Source organism: Aegilops tauschii, chromosome 5, assembly GCF_002575655.3.
Source record: "Aegilops tauschii subsp. strangulata cultivar AL8/78 chromosome 5, Aet v6.0, whole genome shotgun sequence".
NCBI classification, from domain to species: Eukaryota; Viridiplantae; Streptophyta; class Magnoliopsida; order Poales; family Poaceae; genus Aegilops; species Aegilops tauschii.
The window spans coordinates 319,730,009-319,741,877 of NC_053039.3; the positions used below are offsets into that span (position 1 = coordinate 319,730,009).

The 11,869-nt window shown below is 47.4% G+C and overlaps 1 protein-coding gene across 1 annotated transcript; it reads left to right on the forward strand.

Annotated features, from left to right (window-relative positions):
• Nucleotides 1-8,618: 8,618 nt before the first annotated feature.
• Nucleotides 8,619-9,540, forward strand: LOC120963952 (E3 ubiquitin-protein ligase SINA-like 4). The gene is made up of 2 exons (XM_073498626.1): nucleotides 8,619-8,684; nucleotides 8,836-9,540. The coding sequence occupies exons 1-2, from the start codon at nucleotides 8,619-8,621 to the stop codon at nucleotides 9,538-9,540; spliced, it is 771 nt and encodes a 256-aa protein (XP_073354727.1).
• The last annotated feature ends 2,329 nt before the right edge of the window (nucleotides 9,541-11,869 follow it).

The following is an 11,869-nucleotide window of genomic DNA, read 5'->3' on the forward strand; positions in this document are numbered from 1 at the left end:
AATCTACAGAGGGGAGCCAGTCTTGATAAATTGAATATATTTGGTCTCAAGAGTCATGATTGGCACATATGGATTGAGCGGGTAATGCCGGTGATGTTGCGTGGCTTCATCCCTGAGGATGAATGGCTAGTACTGGCAGAACTCAGCTATTTCTTCTGTGTTCTTTGTGCGAAAGAACTATCGCCTGGCGTGCTAGAAGAAATGGAAGAGTTGGCGCCGGAGTTGATCTGCAAGTTAGAGAAGATCTTTCCACCGGGCTTCTTTAATCCAATGCAACATTTGATTTTGCATCTCCCGACCGAGGCAAGATTGGGGGGGCCCGTGCAAAATCGTTGGTGCTACCCAACTGAGAGGATGCAGAAGACGCTTCGACAAAAATGTAAAAATAAACGTAGAATTGAAGCATCGATGGCTGAGGCATTCATCACTAAGGAGGCGGCAAACTTCGTGACAGCACACTACGAAGCCAAAAATCGTCATTTGCATAATCCGAAGCCTCGGTACAATGCTGACGACCCTAAAAAGGGTGGATCCAACCTTAGCCTATTCAAAGGGAATCTCGCACCAGCCAGTGTTTCAAATCCAGTATCTTTGGATAACAAACAATGGCGGACCATTTCGTTGTATATCTTCAACAACCTGATAGAAGTGCGGCCGTACATCGAGTAAGTTCTCGGTACATAGTTTCGCAACTTCTATTTCCTTTGAACTGCTCTTATTCCTGGATATTTCATACAGTCGATACGTCGCCTTATTCTCGTATGGAGCGGTCATCCAAAAGGATTCTGTCGAAGAGTATGAGCTTCTCGCAAAGCAAGGAGGCGGCTATCCCGGTTTCATCTCTTGGTTCAAACAAACGGTAATTTCTATTAGACTTGTAGGCTAATTTGTAGGCGGCTATCCCGGTTTCATTCGCTAATTTGTGCGTAATGCAACAATCCTTTCATATTAAACTTGTAGGCTAATTCAGAGTCTATGGACGCCGAATTGAGACAAGTCGCTAATGGTTTTGACTATAAGGTCCGTTCATTTGACAAATACGACATCAACGGGTATCGCTTTCGTACCTATGGCAAAGAGCTATCTATGGCCGACCGAAAGTCTACAAATTGTTGTGTATCTGCTATCGGCGAAGGAGGTACCAAGTATTATGGGAGAGTTGAAGCAATTTATGAACTTCTATTCTATGGTGAAAACCCACCGAATGTCGTAGTCTTCAAATGTTATTGGTTTCAGCCGAAGGAGACTAGAAGGACTCATGAACATATAGGGCTAGTTGAAATCAACCAAAGCACCCATTTAGATGTTCCTGATGTCTATATTACGGCTCAACAGGCGACCCAAGTATTCTATCTATCGTGGGCCTGCCAAACTAATCCAAATCTGAAAGGTTGGGATGTCGTTTATGAAGTGCCGCCACGTGCTAGACTATCTCCCCCAAAGGAAGAGGATTATGAACCTCACATTAACCCAGACACATATGAAGGAGAATTCTTCCAAGAGACACGTCTTTCCAAAAAGTGTTTCAAGAACCGCTATACTTCACCCCAAAACATTGAAGTAGACAGCGACAGTGAATCCGACATCACCCCAGAGGAGGAACAAGAAGAGCCGGAACAAGAAGAGGTTACTGCTGCGGATGACCTGTCATTGCTTGACCGATTACGTCAAGGTGGCCTTGCACATGTTGATGCCACTGAACCCTATGAGCCCGTCATTGATTATAGTGATGATGATGATTATGCATTTATTGATGATACTGATCGAGATTATTAGTAGTGTCAGGTATTAAATTTTGTAATGTTGTACTTGATGATGATACACTTAAGTGATACACATATTATTATTCATGTCGGTCTTTTTTTATGTTGTACTAATTTCGTTTACTGTTTGTCATGGCAGGTGTTGAAAGATGGTGGGCGCTGGTCGGGAGCGCGCCAAGGCCCCTTCTTCGTCGGCGCGTGGTCTGAGGTCTTTGATTCCAAACGCACCCCTCCGCCGAGCGTTGCTGGACAGTATGTCCACACCGCCGGGCCCTTCTTCGTCCACCGCGGTGCCCAGCAGGGGACGAGGTAGGAAGAGAGGAGGTGGGGCACGTGGTCGCGGGAGAGGAGGTAGGGTGACTGCTACGGCGCCTTCCTCGCCGCCACCCCCAGCTGTTTCACCCGAGCACGTGACTGCTAGGGTGGACTCGTCCGAGGAGGAGGCTACACGGACTCCGGTCCACGAGCCTCTGGTCCACGGGTCTTGGGCCCACGAGCCTCGGGTCGACTGGCCTTCGGCCCACGAGAGTTCGGCCCAAGAGACCCTGGAGGAGCACACGTCCGGATGGGGTACCTGGCCGGATCAGCCCGAGGAGCCGAGTGGCCATGCTGATGATGGCGGGGAGCCGGCTGATCTTGAGGAGGAGGGTGGCACCGTCTACCAGCGTGGTGCTACACGGCTCCCGTCCGTGCCGGCAACCCGCGAGCAGAGGTGGTTGATCTTCCCTGATGGGGAGAGGTACGTAAGTGCATTTAATATTTTTGTACCTTCTGCATTCACGTTTCTTCAAATAACTAATGCGTTGGCCTTCTCATGCTGCAGGGGTTGGGACCACCATCATAGTGTCCGCCGGCCCAACTCCGTCCTTGGAGTTCTTTGCCGGCAAAACTTCCCGGGGTTTGTCACGTTGCCTGGTGAGGGTCGGCTTCCAGAGCTTGGGTTGAGCTGGGAGCACTACGTGGCTGCCCCGGCCCCGCCGGATGTCATTATCGACGGTGTCGTGTGCGACACGAGGGCAGACATGGTGATCAGGACGTTCTGGGTAATTTCTCCTTTACACATTTCAAAATCTTCAACTAGCTAGTTATTAATTGTACTAATCAATATTGTCTCATTTGATTGCAGACATTCTACAGGTGTGAGGAGGGATACGAGGAGGACTGCGCAAATGTTATCCAGAACGTCTGCAAGCGCCTACTCCAGAACTTACGGCACGAGGCTCGGGTGTAGGCTGTTCGAGACTACTACGCCTTGCGTGGTATCAAGAAGACCAAGCCGGCGTGCCGCGATAAGTTCCTGAGTAAGGAGCAGTACATGAAGGTAATTCTTAAGGCCTTCTACTTAAGTTCCTTCATTTAGTAATTCTTAGCCGTAGCGCTCAAGTTTCTATTTGCTAACTTAGGCGCCTCCGAGATGGTGTGCGGATCGGATGGATTGTTGGGAGGTGTTGGTCAATGAGTGGTGCTCAAAGGAATGGCTAGCCCTCCACAACGAGGCCAAGGACAAACGTGCCCAAATGGAAGGTGTGCCACACCATCAAGGCAGCTCCAACTTATATCAGTTCGGGCGGAACTGGGTATGTGGTTTGCTTCATGATTCATGCAATTCATTCATCATGCTAGCTTGAGCCCTTTAATTACTAATTTACATTGTTTCTCTCTTTCAGGCACGCCACAATAAGGTGGATAAGGTGCCAGAGGTGTACGACCTGTATGCCATGGCCCACACTGGCTCTTTCAAGAAAGTTAAGGCTTTCTCTCCGTCTGACCTCGATGATGCAAACAACTTCACCAACATCTCCTCCCACAACAAGCTCGTGAGATATAGAGATGAGGGGAAGGCGAGGAAAGGGGAGGACTTTAACCCGAGCCAGGGTCCCATTGATCCAGAGCTGGTGATGATATCTGGTGGCGGGAGGTCCCATGGCTCCATAGCCATTGGAGATGGACTTATCCGTTGTCCTAGCACTCTCCCGGAGATCAAGGCGCGCCAGTCGAGCTCCGCTCCTGAGATAAGGCCTCGTGAACGGCCAGTGCAACTCGCCATCAAGGTTAGTGATACGTACTCAGTTATCTTTCTCCATTACATTGTGTGCGCTTCCATCAATGATTACAAATGGTCATGTGAGTGGTGTTGCAGGCTGCTATACAGGCTGCTATACAGACTGAGAGAGATAGAACGGAGAAACTTCTGGCGGAGGCGGCGGAGAGGCAGCGGGAGATGGAGGAGAGGACGAGAAAGATGATGGAGGAGGAGAGGGCACGGAATGACATGCAGGCAAGGGCCATGTACGAGCTCCTTGTGGTAAGTTTCTTCTGCAGATTACTTGCTAGTCTTAACATTTGAGTCTCATTACTAACTAGTATGACTCTGTTCTGAAAACCAAATGTGCAGTCTGTGTGCGAGAAGTCCGGTCAGCGCGCTCCGCCGATGCCAGTGATTGCTCCTGGGAGCACGGTGAGTTTAATTTGAATGGACATTACTTGCTAGTCTTAACATTTGAGTGTCGTAATGCTAACGAGACATTGGAAATGATCTTTGGTGCAGCTTAACTCCAGAAACGCATCGCACGATCCTTCTCCAGGTAGCGGCACTAGCCACCCCGCTCCTACACCTCCCTGATCACGGTAAGTTTCTCTAGTGTTTTGCTTAACAAATGCATAAAGACCTAGACTTAGCTTTATTTACTCCAATATCCTTACCATAATGACCTAGAGTTAGCTTCTTTTCCTCCAAAATGACCCATTTTACCTAGGTTAGCTTATAAATGATGCAGTTCATCCAAGTTAGCTCAAAAATGACCCATTTTACCTAGATTAGCTCCTAAATGATCCATTTTACCTACGTTAGCTTTAAAATGGCCCATTTCACCTAGGTTAACTCCAAAATGACCCATCTTACCTAGGTTATCTCATAAACGATCCATTTCAACTAATTTAGCTCATAAACGATCCATTTGACCTAAGTGAGCTAAAAACGATCCATTTCACCTAAATTAGCTCTTAAATGATCCATTTCACCTAAGTTAGCTCAAAAAGATCCATTTCAACTAAATTAGCTCATAAATGATCCATTTCACCTAATTTAGCTCAAAAACGATCCATTTCAACTAAATTAGCTCAAAAATGATCCATTTCAACAAAGTTAGCTAAAAAACGATCCATTTCAACTAAGTTAGCTCAAAAACGATCCATTTGACCTAAGTGAGCTAAAAAACGATCCATTTCACCTTAGTTACCTCAAAAACGATCCATTTCACCTAAGTGAGCTAAAAAACGATCCATTTCTAACTTTCTTATTTTGCCATTTTGCAGATTTCATTATGTGCTGGATGGAGTGCTTGTTCTACTCTTCTTGTTCTTGTCTTCTCATTCTTGTCTTCTCATTCTTGTCTTCTCATTCTAGTCACCTTAGCTATGGAGTGCTTGTTTATGTATGGATGGAACTTGTTTATGTATGAAATGATGGATGGAACTTGCTTATGTAATATGTACGGATGGAACTTGCTTATGGACTTGCTTATGAATGCCTGTGAAATACATGAACTTGCTTATGGACTTGCTTATGAATGCCTGTGAAATATATCTATATGTCATATATATTTTCTGTGAAAATTGTGGGATTTAATAAAAAACCGAAAAAAACCCAATATGCAGGCTCTTTGCCGTCTGCCACAGACGGCAACGGCCTCTTTGCCGTCTGCTGCGGACGGCAAAGAAGCCACGTGGCAGCCAACTGTGCTTCCTGGGAGCTGACCCATTTGGTCAGTTTGCCTACAGTGGCAGACGGCAAAGACTTTGCCATCCGTGGCAGACGGCAAAGAACCTGCACTTTGCCATCAGCGGCAGACGGCAAAGAACCTGCCATCTAGTGACGTGTAGATGACATCATACGGCGGACGGCAAAGACCAGAGAAATTTTGCCGTCAGCGGCGGACGGCAAAGGTCTGCCGTTAGCCACTTAACAGACTGACAGCGCAATTATTGCCGTCCGCCCTCTTTGCCGTCCGTGGCAGACGGCAAAGAGCCTTTGCCGTCCGCCGCCAGGAAGCAGACGGCAAAGCAGCTGTTTACCGTAGCCTTCTTTGCCGGAGCCTTTTGCCGTCCGCGGCTGACGGCAAAGGTCTTTGCCGTCCGCCGTTCGAGCCTTTGCCGTCCGCCGTGGCAGACGGCAAAGTAGCTGTTTCCTGTAGTGACCCTCTTATTAAAAAGCACCAGTTGGAGAGCACTGCTGTCATTTGCATCCATTTACTATTAATTTATATTGAGTATGACTATGACTGGATCTCTTTTACCATGAATTACAATGTTTATTCCGTCCTTGATCTTTAAAGGTGCTCTGCATTTATGTTTTGCGGTCTCAGAAAGGGCTAGCGGGATACCATCTTGTTATATCATATTATGATTGTTTTGAGAAAGTGTTGTCATCCGAGATTTATTATTATTGCTCGCTAGTTGATTATGCCATTGATATGAGTAAACATGAGACCTAAATGTTATTGTGAATATGGTTATTTCATAATCTTTGCTGAAAACTTGAATGCTGGCTTTACATATTTACAACAACAAGAGCAAACAGAGTTTGTAAAAGTTTTTCTTTATCACTTTTAGTTTATCAACTGAATTGGTTGAGGACAAGCAAAGGTTTAAGCTTGGGGGAGTTGATACGTCTCCATCGTATCTACTTTTCCAAACTCTTCTGCCCTTGTTTTGGACTCTAACTTGCATGATTTGAATGGAACTAACCCGGACTGACGCTGTTTTCAGCAGAATTGCCATGGTGTTATTTTTGTGCAGAAACAAAAGTTCTCAGAATGACCTGAAACTTCACGGAGATTATTTTTGGAAATAATAAAAAATACTGGCGAAAGAATCAAGGCCAGGGGGCCCACACCCTGTCCACGAGGGTGGGAGGCGCGCCTGCCCCCCTGGGCGTGCCCCCTGCCTCGTGGGCCCCCTGGTGCTCCACCGACCTCAACTCTAACTCTATATATTCACGTTCGGGGAGAAAAAAATCAGAGAGAAGGATTCATCGCGTTTTACGATACGGAGCCGCCGCCAAGCCCTAATCTCTCTCGGGAGGGCTGATCTGGAGTCCGTTCGGGGCTCCAGAGAGGGGAATACGTCGCCATCGTCATCATCAACCATCCTCCATCACCAATTTCATGATGCTCACCGCCGTGCGTGAGTAATTCCATCGTAGGCTTGCTGGACGGTGATGGGTTGGATGAGATTTATCATGTAATCGAGTTAGTTTTGTTAGGGTTTGATCCCTAGTATCCACTATGTTCTGATATTGATGTTGCTATGACTTTGCTATGCTTAATGCTTGTCACTAGGGCCCGAGTGCCATGATTTCAGATCTGAACCTATTATGTTTTCATGAATATATGTGAGTTATTGATCCTATATTGCAAGTCAATAGTCACCTACTATGTGTTATGATCCGGCAACCCCGAAGTGACAACAATCGGGACCACTCCCGGTGATGACCGTAGTTTGAGGAGTTCATGTATTCACTATATGTTAATGCTTTGGTCCGGTACTCTATTAAAAGGAGGCCTTAATATCCCTTAGTTTCCAATAGGACCCCGCTGCCACGGGAGGGTAGGACAAAAGATGCCATGCAAGTTCTTTTCCATAAGCACGTATGACTATATTCGGAATACATGCCTACATTACATTGATGAATTGGAGCTAGTTCTGTGTCACCCTATGTTATAACTGTTGCATGAATAATCGCATCCGGCATAATTCTCCATCACCGATCCAATGCCTACGAGCTTTTCACATATTTTTCTTCGCTTATTTACTTTTCCATTGCCACTGTTACAATTACTACAAAACTATCACTGTTACTTTTGCTACCTTTACCGCTACTATCATACTACTTTGCTACTAAATACTTTGCTACAGATATTAAGTTATCCAGGTGTGGTTGAATTGACAACTCAACTGCTAATACTTGAGTATTCTTTGGCTCCCCTTGTGTCGAATCAATAAATTTGGGTTGAATACTCTAACCTTGAAAACTGTTGCGATCCTTTATACTTGTGGGTTATCAGGCATGTAGTAGTAAAATCAAGCTTCCGCTCGTTGTGCGAGTTGACGTGACACATCATAGCACTAGCCCCACATGCTTGCCTCTACACTTGGCTAAATGACCCGCAATGTATAATATATTTGCTGCAACCTCTAACATTTACCCCACCACAAATTAAATTTTATATTCCTGTCTTGACCAGATGCGCGTGCAAACTACAATCACCAGGATGACAGGTAGGGCTAGAAGATTATTTTAATCAAAAATGGTTTGAGACGGCCTCATAGCATGGAGCCGACTCCAATGATTTTAAGCTTAGAGGCACGATACACGCTATCCTAGACTACGTCACTATACTACCTCCCCTACACATGAAACTGCCACACGAGCGTCCGGGTTGCGCTTGGCTCTTCGCCTCTTCGGGAAGTCGAACAATGATGGTACTACTGCAGTGGAGTGCTACTAGTATGCTTCTGGCCATCTGACACCGAATGAACTGCTGCATGTCCACTGCGTGCGGGAGGGAGAGCATGTAGCGAAAGCTTCTCCTAGTCCTGCGAGCCACCACGCTCATGGGCGAGGGAGAGGGCGTTGTAATCAAACTTCAACTTGTTGTACGAGTTGACGCGACACATCAGAGCAGTGCACTCGATATATTTCAATAATTTGCGTTTACCGATGCATTAATTACAATGCATGCATGCATGCCGTGACTTTCCTTTTGATACTTGCATGTGTTGATTTAACGCACCTTGAAGTAGTATGAATATGTGATGGTAAAACTTTGTAATTCCCCGTCCCTAAAGCGAGAGATGGTTGTGCATGAGGAGGGCGAGAGCATGCCGACGGAACAGGACCCGGCCATGGAGCTCTCTATGGTCTCTATGGACCTCACCTTGCTCCACTGCCCCTTGTGCCTCCGCCCCTTGAAGCCTCCAGTGTATGAGGTTCGAATACACCTCGTCCGTTCAGCTGATCGAGAAAGGTGCAGGTTTCTTTATTGATGTGTTGTTCGATTGATTTGTGTAGTGCAAGGGAGGGCACCTGGCCTGCGCAGACTGCCGCAGCGAGCGCCTCGGGAACCAGCAGCAGTGCCATAAGTGCGAGCGCGGCGGCGGCTTCGACGTGCGGAACACGGCGATGGACGCCGTCCTCTCCTCGGTGAGGGGGGAGTGCCCGCACGAAGTTTGTGGGCTCTACGTCACTTACCACAAGCTCGCCGATCACCAAAGCGTGTGTCCGCTCGCGCCCTGCGAATGCCCCATGCCCGTATGCGGCTATGAAGGCCCGCCGCCGGCGCTCTCCCACCACATCAGCACCGTGCATCCCATGCCCGTGCACAAGATCCAGTATGGCAAGGTGCTCCAGCTGCAAGTGCCAGCGTCGGAGCCACGGCTCTTGCTATTCGCGGAGGAGGACGGGTGTGCGTTTTTCTTGGTCGGGCGCGTGCTCGACATCGGCGCGCCTATCGCCGTGTCGGTCGTCAGCATCAGAGCGGGGGCGTCCCCACTGCCGCACTACGTGGCCAAGTTGTGGGCGAACGGCTCGTCGGGGGAGCCCAAAGGCAGGACCGATGCCGTAAAGGTGGTAATCGAGGTGACAAGCAGCAAGGATCCCGGCGACGTCGCCGTGAAGGAGCTGACCTTCTTCACAGTTCCGCCCAAGCTACTGGTCGGGGCTGGGTTGTCGAGGAAGGTGTCCCTCCACATTCAGATTGACAAGCTCACCTCCTAAATGATTCTACAGTGCCTTCTATTTATCTTAGTAATATGCTAATATAGGGGTTAGCTCGGTCTACTTTAGCTTAAGAGATGGTGAGTTTTGGTGGCGACGCAACAATTACTTCGACATCAGATCAGTAGTTAAAGTAATTTCCAACAGTCGAACGGATATTTTGTGTGTGTTGGATATAAAGATCCTTTGGGTAAGAAGTATAAGCAGCTTATATGCTTGTTTGTTCAGGAAGTGTTACATACTTGTGCGAGTTGACGCCACACATCAAAGTAGTACTACTACTAGTAGTACTCACCCGACTACGCACCAGGTAGACGAAGCTCGTATCGTGTTGGTGCCGTGTGCCACCCGCACATTAACCAAAATCTCGCGCCTCTATCTTAGCCTCCGCGTTTTAAACTTCTCAATCTCAAGGCCAAGAAGCAACAGGAACCTATGATAGAGCCAATCGGATGGTTGAGAACACTACAATTCGTAGCTACAGAGGCGTGTGTGGGAGAGGACGAGTGTGTGCGTGCACCTCTTCTCTTCGTGTATAACGTGCTAAACTCAGAGTACAAGTGTATGTGGGTGGCATCAACCTAGGGAGCTAGAGATGGTGCGTGCGAGAAGTCCCGAGAGACTAGGCGTGTGCGTGGGAAAGAGGGAGAGAGATGATATGTGTCGATGTAATGCGTGTGAAAAAAAGACTAGTCTATAGATCGCCACGAGGCTATTCCTGTCGAACGCCCCAATAACCGTAAGATATGTATCCGACGGTGCTAGTTATTGCACGTACACAGCAGTAGAAAAAGAAGTACCATGGCATATTACAAAACAGCTACACCACGGCCGAGAACACGTGCCCACGTTACGCCATCCGGGAATAGTGCCGCACTTCGAAACTAGAACCGTCAATAAATTTTGAGCTTGCGTCTCGTCACATTCCAAATTACTACTCCTATTCACACCGATCACACCGATATATTTAATTACAAACCTGTTCACACCGATCACAACCTAAACAGTTTCCCACTTAGGAGCGTATTAGTACTCGGTTATAAATACTACTATGCCAAGATGACTGCACATTCCTCCTCAACTCCTCATCCACAAAAGCAAACAAGTCATTCAGCATCGTTCCCTTGCGTTTGCCATGGCCAGCGTGAGTTCTGGGTCGAGAGATTACCACCAGGGAGAGGCGAGCATGGAAGCGGAAGCACGAGAGATGTCTCGCCTCGTCGTGAAAGCGGCCGACATGTCTCGCCGCGTGGCAGTAGCAGCACGGAGGTCCCGCCGCACCGTCGATGCAGCAGACTGGTCCGGCCGAGCCACGGAAGCAGCAAATATGTCCCGCCGTGCCGCGAATGCAGCAGAGATGTTCTCTCGCACCGCGGCGGCCTAGGAAAATGTCTCGCGGGCAGGCGAGGACTCTTACAGGCGCATGCATGGGATCGTCCATAGCCAGATGGATCAGATCTCCAGCTGGATGAAGCTGCAGGATGAGATGAATGCCTCATTTGAACACGCTACTAGCGTCATCCGACAACTACGGGAGGGCAGTGTGAAGCTCTGGGCCAAGTGCGACCTGCTGAGGGCGAAGATCGCCTGAAGGCCGAAGCAGGCGGAGGAGATTGCTGCCTTGTTGAAGAGGACGGGCATCATTGTCAAGAAATTTATGGACGAGAATGTCGTGCTCCACATCGAGCGCGAAAGGCTGGTGGAGGAATTCATGGATGCTGCCGAGAAGCATATTAAGGACATGAAACTGATGAAACTGATCATCGCCGCTCGCTGCGAGAACTAGTCCCCGCGACCTGTAGCGCATCAAGAAAGTAGAGATCGGCGAGCCAGATCGTTGAATGTGTCTTCCTTCTTCTTTTGCCCTTGTGTATTTCGGGCGTAGCCGCATGTTCCTTTTTTAATTATCTTCCTAGATATGTAAGACAATTATTCCCTTGTAAAGAAGTAGGGCATTGAAGAGCTAGCTTAAAGATTATAAAAGAAAGCTGAGGCACATGAAAAAATGCATATTGTAATGACAATTTGCTTGCTTGGACCTTATTTCCTGTATGCAATGATGCTTGATGTAATCTATGTATTCCAAGTTGAGTTGCAGAGTTATCTTTTAATCACCATTTATTAATAGTAGCTTGCAACATATCATTTTTTAGTTACCATCGACCATTCAGCACTATGAAGAACAACAAAAAAATTAAGCAAAAGCATCCCTGATATTAAAACATTGATAATACAGTACTGATATCATGACAAGATTCACATGAAGATGAAAAGGCTAAATTTAACAACTAAGGTTTTCCGACACAAAAGCAACCAAGCACTAAGCGCA